Source organism: Macaca mulatta, chromosome 12 (assembly GCF_049350105.2).
Source record: "Macaca mulatta isolate MMU2019108-1 chromosome 12, T2T-MMU8v2.0, whole genome shotgun sequence".
NCBI classification, from domain to species: Eukaryota; Metazoa; Chordata; class Mammalia; order Primates; family Cercopithecidae; genus Macaca; species Macaca mulatta.
Window position 1 is genome coordinate 70,328,693 of NC_133417.1, and position 20,591 is coordinate 70,349,283.

General features: G+C 34.9%; 1 protein-coding gene across 1 annotated transcript in view; it reads left to right on the forward strand.

Moving 5' to 3' along the window:
* The window catches only part of SCN2A (sodium voltage-gated channel alpha subunit 2), a 164,072-nt gene extending 154,753 nt beyond the window's left edge, over positions 1-9,319 (forward strand). The window contains exons 26-27 of the mRNA XM_001100368.5: positions 3,762-4,032; positions 5,648-9,319. Coding sequence (XP_001100368.1) covers positions 3,762-4,032; positions 5,648-6,843 — 1,467 coding nt within the window. The 3' untranslated portion in view covers positions 6,844-9,319. The remainder of the gene's footprint in view (positions 1-3,761; positions 4,033-5,647) is intronic.
* The last annotated feature ends 11,272 nt before the right edge of the window (positions 9,320-20,591 follow it).

Sequence of the window (20,591 nt, forward strand, 5' to 3'; positions counted from 1 at the left end):
GACATGGATTTACCTGGGTAGTGGCAGGGGTACGTGGAAAAAGTTCAACACATTCAGCTAGAATGTTATCAGTGACAATTTGACAACTTAGGAAGTAACTGGTAAAGTCCACATATTCTTCATTGACAATATATACTATGCAGTATGCCAGGCATTTGAACTTAAATATTGAACAGTTTGGAGTCTAGTTAATGCAACAGATAGTAATCAAATAGTCATGCCAAAAAATGGAAACCTCCCAGGAAAAAAGGGATACATTCAGCTGTGAGAACTGATTATAGGGAGGGTACCGATTAATCAAGGAAGTTTAGGGAAGGCTTTGTTAATATAATACACTAGCTGAGGATGGAAAAAGAATAGAAAGCATCAATAGCCAGAGTGGGATGAGAAGAGCCCTGTAGAAGGGGAAGGAATATGTGAAGGTCCTTATGTAGGAGGACTGGTGAGACTGGAGTGCAGAAAGTCAAGGTTCATTTGGGACACATTGAGAATAAAGAGGTTAGGATAAGCCCAAACTTTTCTGGGCCTTGGAGGCCATGTTCAAGAATTGTTTTCATCCTAAGAGCAGTAAGAAACCATTAAAATGGACCCAGTCAGTCTGGGCTTTGTGTTGATCACTCAATCAGCTTCATACAGGCTGTGTGAATACATTGTAGACTTGTTTTGGAGCTATTTCAGAGATGGTAGGTAGCCTGAACCATAGTGATGTGGAGATTAATAAAAGTGGATGGATTTGTGAGCTATCACCAGAGTGAAATTTAAAAGTTTGTCTATTAATTGAATATGGGAACTAAAGAAGGAACCAACAAGAATGACTGGTGTGTTTCTGCTTTGCACAACTGGATGAATACTGGTGCCATGCAGGAAAGGAAGAAGGGACATGAGTGGTGAGAAAACTGGAGATACTAGTTTGCAGAATTTGGCAACCAAGGCAGAATAAGAGAGTGAGAGGAAGGAGGAAGGGAAATAAATGATGAATATTTAGAAGAAGTAGCAAAATAAAGGTTTCTTAAGATTGAGAGATTAGGTTCAAAGCAAAGCAAAAGGAATTTTAGAGAGGAAAAGATCGAAGAGAGAGGGAATAATTATGGCATAAAAATGCACAAGATGTGGGACAAGAACATAGTGGTCTAGGGTAGGTTTAGAAAGAAAAAGGGGCTGAGTCCTCTAATGAATTTGGAGTAATATATGAAAAGAACGTGGAAATTAAGATAATATGAAATGCAAAGGGAAATAGAGGAGTTTATTTAAACTGTTTAAATTTAATGTTCTCAAAAAAAAAAGTAAAAATAGAGGGCAAGAGAGTGGAAATTTATGAGAAGTTTGGAATTATCTTTGGAGAAAATGAAGGACAAACGATTGCTAATTGTTAAATGTGAAGAGCCAAGATGAAGTTAGAGAACATAAATTTTTGGTAAGATCTTCAGAATTATCCATCTTGTTCCAACATATTTGACACCCTAGGATTTAAACGGGAGAACAGAACACAGAGACTTGGGATTGCAGTTGTACATTGAGTGTCTGTCCCATTGGACAACTCTATGAGTAGGGAATCTAAGGAGCTTTTTATTGGTCATGGTGATATTAAAATTAAGAACTAATTTCTGCTTTTAATATATTTTTAACTTACTATACTCTAGGAGGCATATCTGAGAGAAAAATGACACTGCTCTGCTTTTGAGGGGCCTCGAAACAAGTGGAAGAGAAAGAAAACTAAAATTGAATAAGAGCAAACCATTTGCAATACAATGCCATACATTTTATGATCAACGAAAAAACTCAGTTTTCTGAGAGCACTAAGTGCTTTACACTCAAAACTGAGTTAGAATTCATGAGACAGAGAAGGGGTGGGGAACATCTGTTTTAGACAGAGTAGTAGACAGATAAACTATGTAAAATGATACAGTAGAACCTTCATAAGCTTCTAAGAGTGGTAGGTAGGAAATATCAGAGGGTGGAAGTAAGGGGAACATACCAGACTTGGAAAGGTAAACCACAGTAAATTAAGAATTAATAAGGAAAGGTTTGAACTAAAACTACACACATTCATTAGGTTGAAAGAGGCCCTGAAAGGAGAGATCCAGCTGCAGTAATAGAAATCTAGTTGAGCAGGCCAAATACACATTCAGAGGAAAGAGCAAAACAAAACAGAACAAGTAGTGTTTGATGTCCAAAAATCGCCATTGGAAGTAATGGAAGCCTCCCTATAGAAAGAGGGCAGAACACTAGGATGTAGAATCCAGGCCACTAAAAGTGTCAGGATCTGGGAAAGCAAGCCATTAAGTGTATATGTAGCAGAGTATTAGTCATTCTAGTTGCAAAGGTAAAGTAAGGCAGCCCAACAGGGGTAAGTCAAGACCGGATCCCTAGATTACCTGAGAAACAAAGCAGATACGTGCAAAATGTAACAATGCAGAAACAAATGATCAGAACTGTTTTACAGTTTGGGGACTTAATTCCATAAGCAAGACATAAGGCAGTTAGTACTTGGAAATAAGGTCCAAATAGACTAGGGCAAAGGTTGAATATTTCCATTGTGACTTTTAAAAAGACAATTTTATTCTTACAGAAGAGTTACCCATAATGCATACTCTAATGAATATAGACACAGTGTCCTCTTAATTTAACATCTTATGCAACCATAGATCAGTTCTCACAACTAAGAAATTAACTTTGGTATAATACCATTAAATAAAATACAGAACTTAGTCAGATTTCACTATTTTTTCCACTGAAGCTTTTTCTCTTGAATAATAATTTTTAAGGCATCTCAGCTGAACTTTAAGATGAAATTTAAGATACTGTAGCTTTAGTGGGAGAATATAAAGTCAGAAACCAGATGAAAAATTTAAAAAGAGAGAGGAAAACTTAGAGAAGTATTTATTTATTAGTTATTTAAAGTAAAATTAATACCCTCACAACACATGGCATGAAAAATTTTATTATATGGCAAATATTTACTAACTGTCCGTCATAACATGATAGTGTTCTGTGCACTGAGAACATAATAGGTGAGTTTATAAAACCTGGTATCATTGTTAGTACAAATAAAACAAATACATTTGAATAGAGCTGAATATACAATATACAAAATTTTCTTCCAAGTATACAACAAAAATAAAATACACTACTTCCTTTAATAGAATAGAACATTGTAAAATGTTCCATTGCAATTGATCCTCACATAAGTACTATACAGTAGCATCAAGAGATAAGATTTGAGACCGGGCATGGTGGCTCATGCCTGTAATTCCAGCACTTTGGGAGATCGAGGTGGGCAGATCGTGAGGTCAGGAGTTTGAGACCAGCCTGACCAACATGGTGAAATCCCATCTCTACTAAAATTACAAAAAGTAGCCGGGTGTGGTGGGGAGTACCTGTAATCCCAGCTACTCAGGAGGCTGAGGCAGGAGTATCGCTCGAACCCAGGAGGCGGAGGTTGCAGTGAGCCAAGATCACGCCACTGCACTGCATTCCAGCCTGTGTGACAGAGCCAGACTCCATCTCAAAAAAAAAAAAAAAGAGAGAAAATTTGAGTTCTAACCTGGAGCTTCCCTATATACACTACTTACCTAAGGCAAGTTACCTCATCTCTCCAATCACTGGTTTTGAAAGGAATTTTTTTTTTTCTAAAATGTTGTGAGAATTAAAGGTGTGTTTTTATAAAAGCAACAATTTTATGTTGCTTTCTTAAAATCAGAAGAATTGAATTCAATTTTTTAAAAGTTTCTAATGGAACTTTTACGTATTATTTGTTCCAGAACAAATTCCAAGGAATGGTCTTTGATTTTGTAACCAAACAAGTCTTTGATATCAGCATCATGATCCTCATCTGCCTTAACATGGTCACCATGATGGTGGAAACCGATGACCAGAGTCAAGAAATGACAAACATTCTGTACTGGATTAATCTGGTGTTTATTGTTCTGTTCACTGGAGAATGTGTGCTGAAACTGATCTCTCTTCGTTACTACTATTTCACTATTGGATGGAATATTTTTGATTTTGTGGTGGTCATTCTCTCCATTGTAGGTAAGAAGAGGTGCTTTTATTCAATTAAGAAATATAGTAGTAAAAATGTGTGTTTTAAAACTTTAGAGGTGTTTTTCACTAATCTTTCTCATTCATCCCAAACTCCCAAATAAAAATCTAATAGTCCATTTCTTTAGTTTGCCATTTCTCTAATTGCATGCCATACTTGAAATGATGAGTGGAATAAAATGAATTTGTATTTTCAGCTTTCAATTATTCTCATTTAATATTTTCATATATTCTCATTCATTCTCATCTTGGAAGACAATAACTGCAACTTTGGCAGAATACTCTTGTACCTGGTCATACTCCTGTGGTATTGATAGTTACTACTTTGAATAAACAATCATTCCACACACATATATACATAAATCATTTGAAGTGGTCACATAATTGATAAATATGACCTCTTAAATAATTGGAATGTTGTGTATGTGCAGTTATATATATAATTACACATATATAATTTTCATGTTATCTTTGGGTGCAGTTTTCTGTAGTTTGCAGTATTTCTTTTTGGAAGCAGATATTTTGTTTGAAAATCCAAAACAGATTTGTTAACATCAATGATACATTAATGTTAGAATACATACATATATTAAGTGCTAGGAGTGCAAAAGGCTTATTGGAAAAATATATATATATAGTGTTTATGTATAAGATACTAAATGAGGTACTGGAAGTAAATATAAGAAGATTTAAGAGACTGTTCTCCCTATATGGGGAAAGAGAACATTCACATGGAGGGGAAAATCATATAGCACTCTTTAAACTACTTTCTTTAGTAGAATAGAACATTGTAACAATGTTCCATTGCATCTGATTCTCACATAAGTGCTATGAGGTAGCATGAGGAGGTAAGATTTGATATCTGCCCTGGAGCTTCCCTATTTACACACCTGCTCAATGACCTAAGAGAAGTCACCTCAGCTCTCCAATTCCTGGTTTTGCAAGGAATTTTTCTGTAAAATGTTGTTGTGAGGATTAAATCAGATTATGTATATATATACATGCACTTAGCACTGTGCCCAGCATGAAGAAAATACTCAGTAAATGGTCAGTGTGACCACAAGAAAAAATTGATATTATCACCATTTACTGATGCATAAAAGCAAGTGCCAGGATTCAGTCCCAAGTGTATCTGTCTCCAAAGTCTATGTTTTCTTCTGTACATCACACTGCCTACTCCCAAATGAAACAGGATCACAGCCATCTCTGAAAGTTAAGAACTCTCATATTCCTGATCCAAAATCATATGCCTTTAGTTCTTATGCAAATACTATGACTAGTATTTTGGACATATAAATTAATTTCTGTACTTGGCCGTTGTATGCTTCATGATGTCTTTAGACCTTCCAGGGTTGAGTCATTTTTTTGATAGATGCTTTCCTTGAACTAGGAAAAATGACCCTTGTTATCTTCACTTAAAAGATGTCAATGTTATAACACAAAACATACCAGTTTCATTTTGCTGAACAAATATTGCAGATTATTTGCATACATACATGTACCTAACTGTCCTGTTCACATTTTGTAAAACTAACGTAATTATGTAAACTTTCATTTGCTACTATTAAGTATAACATTATTTTTGTTATTTGTTGATTTTCTACAGGAATGTTTCTGGCTGAACTGATAGAAAAGTATTTTGTGTCCCCTACCCTGTTCCGAGTGATCCGTCTTGCCAGAATTGGCCGAATCCTACGTCTGATCAAAGGAGCAAAGGGGATCCGCACGCTGCTCTTTGCTTTGATGATGTCCCTTCCTGCATTATTTAACATCGGCCTCCTGCTCTTCCTGGTCATGTTCATCTACGCCATCTTTGGGATGTCCAACTTTGCCTATGTTAAGAGGGAAGTTGGGATCGATGACATGTTCAACTTTGAGACCTTTGGCAACAGCATGATCTGCCTGTTTCAAATTACAACCTCTGCTGGTTGGGATGGATTGCTAGCTCCTATTCTTAATAGTGGACCTCCAGACTGTGACCCTGAAAAAGATCACCCTGGAAGCTCAGTTAAGGGAGATTGTGGGAACCCATCTGTTGGGATTTTCTTTTTTGTCAGTTACATCATCATATCCTTCCTGGTTGTGGTGAACATGTACATCGCGGTCATCCTGGAGAACTTCAGTGTTGCTACTGAAGAAAGTGCAGAGCCCCTGAGTGAGGATGACTTTGAGATGTTCTATGAGGTTTGGGAGAAGTTTGATCCCGATGCGACCCAGTTTATAGAGTTTGCCAAGCTCTCTGATTTTGCAGATGCCCTGGATCCTCCTCTTCTCATAGCAAAACCCAACAAAGTCCAGCTCATTGCCATGGATCTGCCCATGGTCAGCGGTGACCGGATCCACTGCCTCGACATCTTATTTGCTTTTACAAAGCGTGTTTTGGGTGAGAGTGGAGAGATGGATGCCCTTCGAATACAGATGGAAGAGCGATTCATGGCATCAAACCCCTCCAAAGTCTCTTATGAGCCCATTACCACCACGTTGAAACGCAAACAAGAGGAGGTGTCTGCTATTATTATCCAGAGGGCTTACAGACGCTACCTCTTGAAGCAAAAAGTTAAAAAGGTATCAAGTATATACAAGAAAGACAAAGGCAAAGAATGTGATGGAACACCTATCAAAGAAGATACTCTCATTGATAAACTGAATGAGAATTCAACTCCAGAGAAAACCGATATGACGCCTTCCACCACATCTCCACCCTCGTATGATAGTGTGACCAAACCGGAAAAAGAAAAATTTGAAAAAGACAAATCAGAAAAGGAAGACAAAGGGAAAGATATCAGGGAAAGTAAAAAGTAAAAAGAAACCAAGAATATTCCATTTTGTGATCAATTGTTTACAGCCCGTGATGGTGATGTGTTTGTGTCTACAGGACTCCCACAGGAGGTCTATGCCAAACTGACTGTTTTTACAAATGTATACTTAAGGTCAGTGCCTACAACAAGACAGAGACCTCTGGTCAGCAAACTGGAACTCAGTAAACTGGAGAAGTAGTATCGACAGGAGGTTTCTATTTTCACAACCAGCTGACACTGCTGAAGAGCAGAGGCGTAATGGCTACTCAGACGATAGGAACCAATTTAAAGGGGGGAGGGAAGTTAAATTTTTATGTAAATTCAACATGTGACACTTGATAATAGTAATTGTCACCACTGTTTATGTTTTAACTGCCACACCTGCCATATTTTTACAAAACGTGTGCTGTGAATTTATCACTTTTCTTTTTAATTCACAGGTTGTTTACTATTATATGTGACTATTTTTGTAAATGGGTTTGTGTTTGGGGAGAGGGATTAAAGGGAGGGAATTCTACATTTCTCTATTGTATTGTATAACTGGATATATTTTAAATGGAGGCATGCTGCAATTCTCATTCACACATGAAAAAAAATCACATCACAAAAGGAAAGACTTTACTTCTTGTTTCAGGATGTTTTTAGATTTTTGAGGTGCTTAAATAGCTATTCGTATTTTTAAGGTGTCTCATCCAGAAAAAATTTAATGTGCCTGTAAATGTTCCATAGAATCACAAGCATTAAAGAGTTGCTTTATTTTTACATAATCCATTAAATGTACATGTATATATGTATATATGTATATGTGCGTGTATATACATATATATGTATACACACACACACACAGAGATGTACACATACCATTACATTGTCATTCACAGTCCCAGCAGCATGACTATCACATTTTTGATAAGTGTCCTTTGGCATAAAATAAAAATATCCTATCAGTCCTTTCTAAGAAACCTGAATTGACCAAAAAACATCCCCACCACCACTTTATAAAGTTGATTCTGCTTTATCCTGCAGTATTGTTTAGCCATCTTCTGCTCTTGGTAAGGTTGACATAGTATATGTCAATTTAAAAAATAAAAGTCTGCTTTGTAAATAGTAATTTTACCCAGTGGTGCATGTTTGAGCAAACGAAAATGATGATTTAAGCACACTACTTATTGCATCAAATATGTACCACAGTAAGTATAGTTTGCAAGCTTTCAACAGGTAATATGATGTAATTGGTTCCATTATAGTTTGAAGCTGTCACTGCTGCATGTTTATCTTGCCTATGCTGCTGTATCTTATTCCTTCCACTGTTCAGAAGTCTAATATGGGAAGCCATATGTCAGTGGTAAAGTGAAGCAAATTGTTCTACCAAGACCTCATTCTTCATGTCATTAAGCAATAGGTTGCAGCAAACAAGGAAGAGCTTCTTGCTTTTTATTCTTCCAACCTTAATTGAACACTCTATGATGAAAAGCCCGACTGTACAAACACGTTGCAAGCTGCTTAAATCTGTTTAAAATATATGGTTAGAGTTTTCTAAGGAAATATAAATACTGTAAAAAGTTCATTTTATTTTATTTTTCAGCCTTTTGTACATAAAATGAGAAATTAAAAGTATCTTCAGGTGGATTTCACAGTCACTATTGTTAGTTTCTGTTCCTAGCACTTTTAAATTGAAGCACTTCACAAAATAAGAAGCAAGGACTAGGATGCAGTGTAGGTTTCTGCTTTTTTATTAGTACTGTAAACTTGCACACGTTTCAATGTGAAACAAATCTCAAACTGAGTTCAATGTTTATTTGCTTTCAATAGTAATGCCTTATCATTGAAAGAGGCTTAAAGAAAAAAATCAGCTGATATTCTTGGCATTGCTTGAATCCAATGTTTCCACCTAGTCTTTTTATTCAGTAATCATCAGTCTTTTCCAATGTTTGTTTACACAGATAGATCTTATTGACCCATATGGCACTAGAACTGTATCAGATATAATATGGGATCCCAGCTTTTTTTCCCCCCCACAAAACCAGGTAGTGAAGTTATATTACCAGTTACAGCAAAATACTTTGTGTTTCACAAGCAACAATAAATGTAGATTCTCTATACTAAAGCTATTGACTTGTAGTGTGTTGGTGAAATGCATGCAGGAAAATGCTGTTACCATAAAGAACGGTAAACCACATTACAATCAAGCCAAAAGAATAAAGGTTTCGCTTTTGTTTTTGTATTTAACTGTTGTCTTTGTTTCTATCTTTGAAATGCCATTTAAAGGTACATTTCTATCATGTAAAAATAATCTATCTGAAAAACAAATGTAAAGAACACACATTAATTATGATAATTCATCTTTCAATTTTTTCATGGAATGGAAGTTAATTAAAAAGAGTGTATTGGATAACTACTTTAATATTGGCCAAAAACCTAGATATGGCATTAGGTAGAGTAGTGGAAAGTTACAAAAATTAATAAAAAATTGACTAACACTTTAAGTTGTGCATCTTTTCTCCTTCCTGTCCACCTATTGTTCTTTTTTTCACTTTTCCATTTCAATTTCTTCCTTATGTATTCTTGATCTACTTTTCTTTATATCCTTCTATCCTTTCCTTGGGTTTTCAGTATTTTTCATTTAGGATATTCTCCTTGTTTCTTTTCTATTCACCAAATGTCTTGTTTATTACAGTCTACAGACCACTTAGACTTAGATCCCTAAAATTTGCTATCACTCTGTAAAGTGCACATAGTATCTGCGTATTTATTTTTACAATTTTCTTTACAAAAATTCTAAGAAAGCTTAGACTGCAACTTTTCATAATATATAACAATTCCCAAACAGCACAGATTTGACTTTCTCGTTTAATTATGTACAGTTTGGGAAACGTTTCTTGATTCTGAATGCATATTAGAATTACCTGAGAAGCAAAAAAAAAAAAAAAAAAAAAGCCAGTGCATGGGCCAAGACCAGACCAATTGAACTCATATCTCTGGGTGAGACTTAAGCATTTAATTTTTTGAAGGCTCATCGTTGATGCTGATTCATACTAAGGACTAAGAACTAGCAAATTCAGGTCTCCTTTGCCCAAAAGGAAAAACATATTATCCGGAAAGTGCAAACTGTCCTTCATTACATAACTTATCATGTACAAAATAAAGTTCCTAAGAGGACGGGTTTTGGAGTATTTATCTTACAGATTGAGGGATTGACATTGATCTAATTATAATAGAGGTTCTTCTTTAGGGCTGTGGATGGTATAAAGGGAATTCTATTAGAATAGTTTAGGGAGACTGTTTTCAGGTACCACATGCACACACAGACACTCCATATGGCACCTTAACTATCCCTAGTGTATACTGGGTGGAATGAATATGGGATGGTCTAGGAAACAGTAAACATTTATAAAATAGCTCCCTCCAGTGAATGCTACCTGCCTTGTTGCATGAGAACCTTTAATCTGGACCAATAGAAGGCAGTTCACGGTGGCCAGTCATAAAGCATTCATTCAGTTTGTCATTAACAACTCACAGATCTAGACATGAAAGATTCTCCTTCTCATCTTCTCCATTCTTGGGGCATCTCACACAATCCCTTGTTTTCCTGAACTCTGTGTAATACAGGCCTATTTACAAAGAAAAGGGAGGAGACAAAAGAGGTGAGGGGAAGTAAAGAAAGAGGAGAAAGGAGGAGAGGGAATGATAGAGGAAAGTAGGAGAAAGGAGGGGAGTGTAAGAAATGGGATGTTTCATAAGTTATAATTCTGAAAAAAGTCTGGTGTGGATACCTGCAGCAACGGTGAGAGAAGGAGGAAGAAATGTTGCTTAGCTGTCAATATGTTAGATCTAAAATATAAACATATTTCTTCTCTTACTTATTTTTTATTTTTTTGAGATAAGGACTTACTCTGTCACCCAGGCTGGAGAACAGTGGTGTGATCATGGCTCACTGCAGCCTTAACCTTCTGGACTCAAGTGATCTTCCCATGTCAGCCTCCCGAGTGTCTGGGACTACAGGCATGTGCCCCCACACCCAACTCATTTTTTTTGAATTTTTTGTAGAGACAGGGTTTCCCCATGTTTCCTGGTTGGTCTCAAATTTCTGGACTCAAGCAATCCTGCTGCAGCTTTCCAAAGTGCTGAAATTATAGGCATGAGCCATTGCACCTGCCCCTCTCATTTTTTTTTAAAGAAAAGGTATCTATGAAAAAAGTGAAGAGGACATTATACAAGTAAATGTTACAATGATTCCATGGGTCAAGGAATAATGTTATTTTCTTTCACCTAAACTAAATATATATTCGAGTGTCTACCATATATCAGCTTTGCAATAGCAGCTAAGAGATCAAAGAGGACTATAACTATCCAAAGAAAGACTATAACCAGAGGTGAAGAACCTGGAAAGCCATGCTAGAGTTTGGAATTGATTATGTGGCCAAAAGGAGTGATTACTCCTGAGCAGTAGAAGGAGCAGTGAAATATGATACATGTGTACCTGCTGAATCTGGTAGTAAAAAGGCTTGGTAGTAATAAGGCTACGCTGCTCATTTTTTGCTAGTATTTTACAGCAATCTCATTTTCCCAGTTCTTTAAATGGGTTCTTATCTCTTGGTATAGTAGATAGATTTTATTAAGTAAAAGAATAAAACTAGATTTTTAAGTCATCCAATGTGACACTTCCTGCTAATAGCCTATTGTAATCAACTTACATTTTTTATATTTACAGATATATCTAATTTTATTCCTATCACTTTATTTCACACTTTCTACTTTTTGAGGATTTTCCTTTTTTTCTCCTCTTCCTTCTGGTCCTCTTTTGCTTTGTGTTTTCTATTTTTCTTTCCCCCGTCTCTGGTGGAAAGTTACACATCATCTCCTTCCATCCATCCCTCCCTCCTTTCCTTCCTTTCTTCTTTTTTCTCTTTTATAAGTGATTACTCTTAAACTTTAACATGCATAATTAAGATGAACTGTAATCAATATTTGTACCCTGATCTGAAAAAATGAATTTTCCTAGACTGACGACATATAATTGCTCTCCTCTAACATGGTATTTTTGGTATCTTAACTCTACCTTAATTTGAGATAAAACAAATTAAAGAGTATTATTACATGAATTTGTAGGCAGTGCTTATTTAGACTTACATACTAATTATAGTAATTTTTTCCCTCAAATTTGTTTCTTTTGCCAACTTTTTAATTTTGTATTCTATTTCTTTTTTGAAATGTATCCTTTAGGAATTCTGTAAGATCTGTCAGCAGCAAAATGACCCCGTTTTTCTTTTTCTGAAAATGGCTTGATTTTGGCCACATTTTTAATTGTAATTATTTTATTTATATATCAACTTATATTAAGATATATAATTATGTATTATATATTTATATATAAATATATTTATATTAAATATAAATATTTTTATATTTATATACAATAATATATAAATATTATTTATATATTATTATATATAATATATAAATATTATTTATATATTATTATATATAATATATAAATATAACAAATATAAATATATAACATATATTTATATAAAAATAATATAAGTAAAAATATGTATAAATATTTATGCAAAATTACTATATTTATATTAAAATATTTATATAAACATTTAATTATAATACTTTTGTTTTTTATTTCTATGCATCTATGAAATTATTTTCATTAATCTGACTCATAATTTATGCTAATGCAAGTTGAGGATTCACATATTAATATTTTTAATTCAGAAAATTCCAAGGAAATGATCAGTTTTCAACACTACAAATATTTTCTCATTCCATATTTTTTTATTCTATCTGGAACTCCTTAAGAATATAGGTTCAATGTCTAAATCTTTTCTCCATATCTCTTAACATTCCTTTTTTATCTTTTAGTGGTCTCTCTGGATAATTTTTCAGGTTTTGGTATCGAAATAATCCTGGCTTCATAAAACAAGTTGGGAGGCAGTTATTCTTAAAAGAGAGTAAGAGAGATTATTCCTCCCTTAAATATTGATAGAACTCAAAGTGAAGCCATCGGAAACCTGAGTCTTCTCTGTGGGAAAGTTTTTAATTAAAGATATCAATTTCCTAAACAGGTATGTAGGATGACTAAGATTTTTTTTTTTTTTTTTTTAGTTTGACAAATTGCATTTTTCTAAGAATTCATTCATCTAAGTTATTGTTATTTGAATTTGCTGTCTATATTGTTCATATTATTCCCTTATTATGCTTTTAATATCTGTGACATCTCTAATCATTTTTCTTTAATTTCTGATTCTGAAAATTTGTTAATCATCTCTTTTCCTTGATTAGCCCATATAGGAGTCCTTCAATTTTATGAATATATTTTTAAAATTCAATTTTGGTTTGTTGATTTTCTCTATAGTTCTTCTGCTTTCTATTTTAATTACTTCTGCTCTGTCCATCCCTACTACTATCATTTTCCTTTTCTTTCCTCCCTGCACGGGCTGAACATTACTTGTAACATTGAGAAGGTGAGGTGATAATGGTAAGCTTTGTTTTGTTTCTAATATGAGTAAGGAAGGTTTTAATAATTAACTATTAAAAACGCCAATTGGTATAGATTTTAAAAAAATAGATATCATTATCATCTTAAAGTGGACTCTTTCAGTTCTTAATTTTCTAAAAGTTTCTAAAAGACATTAATTAATGCAAAATTTTATTGGTTTTCTGCATCTTATTTAGAAAATCATATATTATTTTTCTTTTGTATTTTGATATTGTGGTACACAGCGATAGATTTTAGTATATTAATTCTAACTATGCTCCTGGAATTTAATCAAATTTGGTCATGTGAATTATCAGTTTCATACATTGCTTCGATTTTCTAATATTTTGTTTTATATTCCTGTATCTATGTTTGTGAAAGAGTTTGGTATGTAATCTTTTTACTTTAATGTGCTTGTTCGGTTTTGAAATCATCATTATGCTAACCTCTTAAAACAAGTTGGCAAAGGATTTTTCTTGTTCTTGTTCTCTGGTAGAGAATAAGTAAGACTGGTGTTAATATTTTTCTTAATTCTTTGGATAATTATTTAGTAAAATCTGAGCATGAATTGTTTTTATGTACAAGTTCTTAATTATGTATTATTTTCTCTGATAGAGGACCATTCAGATTTGTTGTTTCTTCTTGTTTCACTTTCTGTAACTTGATAACATTTCAAGTTTATTCACATAAAATTGTTTATGATGATACTGTTTTTTAAAACTCTATAGGATCTTTAATGGTGACTCCTTTTGATTCCTGTTATTGGTATTCTGTGATTTCTCTTTTTTATTTATTTAGTCTTTTAAGGAACCAACTTTTGCCTTTTAAAATATTCTGTATTGTATGTTCTTTTCTATTTTTTATTTGTTTTTATATTTATAATTTTCTTTCTTTTATTTCTTTAGTTTTAATTTACAATTGTTTTCTAAATTCTGAAAATCTCTATTTCATTCATTGATTTCAACCTTTGTTGTTTTTCTCATAAAAGTACTTAAGACTATAAATTTCTCTCTAAGCATGGCTGTAATAGCATACCCTAAATTTTGGTATATTTTATTTTCATAACATTCAGTTTAACATATTTTCTCATCTCTATTTTGATTTTTAAAAATCTTACTAGAAACTTAGAACTGCTTCACTTCCAAATACTTGAAAAAGTTTCTAGACGTATTTATTTTGATTTCTATTTAAATTTAGCTACATTCAGATAATATAGATAATATACTTTGTATAATCGTAATATTTAACTTTTGGTTGAAGATGCCTTGTAGCTCAGCATGTATCAAATGTGGCTTATATTTCATGTGTAGTTGAAAATAAAGTACATTTCAGTTGTTAAGTACAAAATTCTATACATTTTATTCATGAAGTTGAAAGAAATCTTCATTTCTTTTGGCTGTTTTACTATCCTTTACCAGAAGAGGTGTGTAAAAATTTTCCAATATGATTATAAATTTGTTTTATTTATTTTAGTTCTGTTAACTTTTGCCATATAGTTTAATTTTTATTTAGTTATTTGATATTTATTAGGTACCTAAAATTTAAAATTGCTACATTTTTTTTTTTTCCAGTAGATTGACCCTACTGTCATTATGGACTAGTCCTGTTAATTTCTAGTAAGATTGCCCTAAATTCATTTTGTCTGATTGTTATTATACCTACAGTGGCTTTGCCTGGCTTGGTGGTTGCATGGTACATCTTCTTTCATTGTTTTACTTTAAATGTTTCTGTAACCTGCTATTCAATATTGAATATTCATGAATTGTATTTTATATCCAGTCTGACAATCTTTCACAGACACACACACACACACTACACTCACACACACACACATATTTCACATTTGGATTTAAATTTTATGACTCCTTTTGGATTATTTGTATAATTCAATTTTTTTTTTCTTTTTTTTTTTTTTTCTTTTTTTTTTTTTTTTAAATTTATTTATTATTATTATACTTTAAGTTGTAGGGTACATGTGCATAACGTGCAGGTTTGTTACATATGTATACTTGTGCCATGTTGCTGTGCTGCACCCATCAACTCGTCATTTACATCAGGTATAACTCCCAATGCAATCCCTCCCCCCTACCCCCTCCCCATGATAGGCCCCGGTGTGTGATGTTCCCCTTCCTGAGTCCGAGTGATCTCATTGTTCAGTTCCCACCTATGAGTGAGAACATGCGGTGTTTGCTTTTCTGTTCTTGTGATAGTTTGCTAAGAATGATGGATTCCAGCTGCATCCAAGTCCCTACAAAGGACTCAAACTCATCCTTTTTTATGGCTGCATAGTATTCCATGGTGTATATGTGCCACATTTTCTTAATCCAATCTGTCACTGATGGACATTTGGGTTGATTCCAAGTCTTTGCTATTGTGAATAGTGCTGCAATAAACATACGTGTGCATGTGTCTTTATAGCAGCATAATTTGTAATCCTTTGGGTATATACCCAGTAATGGGATGGCTGGGTCATATGGTACATCTAGTTCTAGATCCTTGAGGAATCGCCATACTGTTTTCCATAATGGTTGAACTAGTTTACAATCCCACCAACAGTGTAAAAGTGTTCCTATTTCTCCACATCCTCTCCAGCACCTGTTGTTTCCTGACTTTTTAATGATTGCCATTCTAACTGGTGTGAGATGGTATCTCATGGTGGTTTTGATTTGCATTTCTCTGATGGCCAGTGATGATGAGCATTTTTTCATGTGTCTGTTGGCTGTATGAATGTCTTCTTTTGAGAAATGTCTGTTCATGTCCTTTGCCCACATTTTGATGGGGTTGTTTGTTTTTTTCTTGTAAATTTGTTTGAGTTCTTTGTAGGTTCTGGATATTAGCCCTTTGTCAGATGAGTAGATTGCAAAAATTTTCTCCCATTCTGTAGGTTGCCTGTTCACTCTGATGGTAGTGTCTTTTGCTGTGCACCCGACCTTTCTCTCTGGCTGCCCTTAAGATTTTTTCCTTCATTTCAACTTTGGTGAATCTGGCAATTATGTGTCTTGGAGTTGCTCTTCTCGAGGAGTATCTTTGTGGCGTTCTCTGTATTTCCTGGATTTGAATGTTGGCCTGCCCTACTAGGTTGGGGAAGTTCTCCTGGATGATATCCTGAAGAGTGTTTTCCAACTTGGTTCCATTTTCCCCCTCACTTTCAGGCACCCCAATCAGACGTAGATTTGGTCTTTTTACATAATCCCATACTTCTTGCAGGCTTTGTTCGTTTCTTTTTCTTCTTTTTTCTTTCGGTTTCTCTTCTCGCTTCATTTCATTCATTTGATCCTCAATCGCTGATACTCTTTCTTCCAGTTGATCGAGTCGGTTACTGAAGCTTGTGCATTTGTCACGTATTTCTCGTGTCATGGTTTTCATCTCTTTCATTTCGTTTAGGACCTTCTCTGCATTAATTACTCTAGCCATCAATTCTTCCACTTTTTTTTCAAGATTTTTAGTTTCTTTGCGCTGGGTACGTAATTCCTCCTTTAGCTCTGAGAAATTTGATGGACTGAAGCCTTCTTCTCTCATCTCGTCAAAGTCATTCTCCGTCCAGCTTTGATCCGTTGCTGGCGATGAGCTGTGCTCCTTTGCCGGGGGAGATGCGCTCTTATTTTTTGAATTTCCAGCTTTTCTGCCCTGCTTTTTCCCCATCTTTGTGGTTTTATCTGCCTCTGGTCTTTGATGATGGTGATGTACTGATGGAAATGAAGGAAAAAATCTTAAGGGCAGCCAGAGAGAAAGGTCGGGTTACCCACAAAGGGAAGCCCATCAGACTAACAGCAGATCTCTCAGCAGAAACTCTACAAGCCAGAAGAGAGTGGGGGCCAATATTCAACATTCTTAAAGAAAAGAATTTTAAACCCAGAATTTCATATCCAGCCAAACTAAGTTTCATAAGTGAAGGAGAAATAAAATCCTTTACAGATAAGCAAATGCTTAGAGATTTTGTCACCACTAGGCCTGCCTTACAAGAGATCCTGAAGGAAGCACTAAACATGGAAAGGAACAACCGGTATAATTCAATCTTATACATTGTGTTACTATATTGTTTATAGTTACCCAAGCAATTGCCACATTAACTTATTAAATTCCAAAATGAATTAGTATTTCGCTACTTTCTGGACATTGCTAGGACATGAGAACACTTTCATTCTATTTCCCCCACTTCATCTTTTGTACTATTATTACGTATTTTCATTTTACATGTAGTCTAAACTCTGGAAGACATTATCATTACTTTTATGAAATCAACTTCTACTTAGTGCATTAGTATGTTTTCACACTGCTATAAAGATACTACCTGAGACTGGGTAATTATAAAGGAAAGAAGTTTTTGCTGCTGTTGTTTGTTTGTTTTTTTCAGACGGAGTCTTTTCCTTTGCCCAGGCTGGAGTGCAGTGGTCCAGTCTCAGCTCACTGCAAACTCTGCCTCCGACTCAAGTGTTTCTACTGCCTCAGCCTCCCAAGCAGCTGGAACTACAGGCTCCCACCACCACACCCAGCTAATTTTTGTATTTTTAGTAAAGATGGGATTTCACTATGTTGCCCAAGCTGGCCTTGAACTCCTGATCTCAAGTGATCTGCCCATCTTAGCCTCCCAAAGTGCTGGGATTACAGGTGTGAGCCACCATGCCCAACCAGAAAGAGGTTTAATTGACTCACAGTTCCCAGTGGGTAGGGAGGCCTCAGGAAACTTACAATCATGGCAGAAGGTGAAAGGGAAGCAAGGCACACCTTATATGGCAGCAGGAGAGGGAGAGAGTGTGAGGAAGTGCCACACTTTAAAACCATCAGCTCTTGTGAGAACTCACTCACTATCACTAGAACAGCATGGGGGAACCACCCCCATGACCCAGTCACCTCCCACCAGGTCCCTCCCTTGAACATGGGATTTGCAATTCAAGATGAAATTTGGGTTGGGATACGGAGTCAAACTATATCACTTAGTTTTCCCAAAATATTTAGTGTTTTATTCTTTCTTATATTTTCTACTTATCTATGGATTATTTCCCTTCTGCCTGAAAAAAATTCATTTTAATATTTCCTTTACTATGGGTCTGCTCTTACTGACTCTCTCAAGTTGAATTTGTCCCCCAATATTTTTTAAATTTTCACTTTTGAAGGATATTTTCACCAGATATGAGTTCCAATATACTTTTTCTATTTTAGCATTTTGAGGTGACATTGTCTTCTGTAAAAAGAATAATTTCAAAAAAAGCCCTAAAACCATAATTCTCATGACAATGAAAGCATGAACACATGTCAAAGATTTCATTTAACTCATTAATTAATGAGAAAATCCATAAGAACCAAACAAAAGGTTTAAAGGAGGATTTGACTTATAAAGATCTGTGAACTCTGCTTGACAACATTTATTTGCTCTGCCATAAACAGAAATCATTTCCTGGCTACAGGCAAAATGATCAGAAACAGAGGCCCTGTGGTCTCTTGATGGAAATCCCTTCTCTAAATGTTGCTTCCAGATGTCTCTGGTCCATTGGTCTTTTAAGCAGTTTCAAACCCTGCTTTCTACCCCTCCCCATGCCATAGCTCCAAAGAAATTCTGAATCCTCTTTTGTGCCAGGTGCAGACCATGTGGCATTGTAGCCATGCTCTTAGCTTCCTCCTGTACCTGTATGTGGAACCAAGGCACTCCAGGTTTACGCTAAATGTAGGTCATTCCTCAACATCTTGCAATTTTCATGGTCTATGTTCTGGAAAGGGCAGAGTGTTCCCTCTGCTTGTGAGTCCCTTAAATGTTTCTATCTTTGAATGTCTACCACCAACGCCACCCCCAGTTCTAGTTTTAATTGTGAGGGAGGAAAATCAGATCACTCATACATAATCCTTTACTCTTACTTTTTTCCTCTTACTTTCCAATGGCTAGCAACAGTTACTTTCCTTCCTTTTGAAGCAGGAATTTTCTTTACATAATATACTATTCTTTGTATTCTGGGATCCACACTTTGTTCAATTCTCTGAACTCTGGATCTTAATACGCAAAAATCTGACATTACTATGGATTTATAAATATCAAATTAGAAGACGAGTGACGTTTTTTCTATTGTTGATATAATTTTTATCTGAATTTCTGTTCTTTGAAAGAAAAGGCTTCATGGTCTTCATGAGGCAAAGGATTCAAGAAAAGGAGAGAAATTTACCAGAAAAGCAAAATGCAATAGCAGGCAACTGAAACACTCCCTTAATATAGATAAATACATGCACATATATTTTTAATTTGATAAATCTTATAGCATACTATTGGAGCCAATCTTTAGGATGTTAAGAGGGATTATCACCCCATTCCCATTTCTAGAAAGGCTTTATATGAAGAATTGGCATAGAAAGAACCATAGTTGTTTTTAATAACTATTGTCATTTTTTTTCAATACTAACCAGCACCTTTTGACAAACTTACCAATATTTTAGAAAACTATATTTTGATGTACCTGATTGCCCTTTTTTTGGCAGTTCCTCAAAAAGTTAAACACAGAATTATCTTATGACCCAGGAATTCTGCTAGGTATACACTCAAGAAAAATGGAAACATATGTCTAATATAATCCTGTACACAAATGTTTATAACAACATTACTCATAATAGAAAAAAAGATGGAAACAACCAAGAGACCATCAATGGTTGAATAAACAATTGTGGTATACACATATAATGACTTATTATTCAATCATAAAAGAAATGAAGTACTGATACATGCTACAATTTGGATGAATCTCAAAAACATTATGACAGGTGTAAAAAGCTATACAAAAAAGTCACATATTATGTGGTTACTCTTATATACTCAGAATGAGCAAATCAATAGAGATAAAAAGTAGATTCGACTGGGCGCAGTGGTTCACACCTGTAATCCTAGCACTTTTGGAAGGGCAAATGGGGAGGATTGCCTGAGTGCAAGAGTTCCAGACAAGCCTGAGCATCATGGCAAAACCCCATCTCTACAAAAATTAGCCAGTTGGTGGTAGGGGCCTGTGGTTCCAGCTACCTGGGAGGCTGTGGCAGGAGGATTGCTCGAGCCCCGGAGGTTGAGGCTTCAGTGAGCCTTGTTCCTGCCACTACACTCCAGCCTGGGCAACAGACCAAGACCCTGTCTCAAAATAAATAAATAAATAAATAAATAAATAAATAAATAAATAAAATAAAAATAGATTAAAGTTTACTGGGGATGGAAGGACAGAATAGGAAATGCTTACTTAATGGTTATGGGATGTTTTTATGGAGTAATAGAACCGTGAAACTACAGAAAGCTTGTG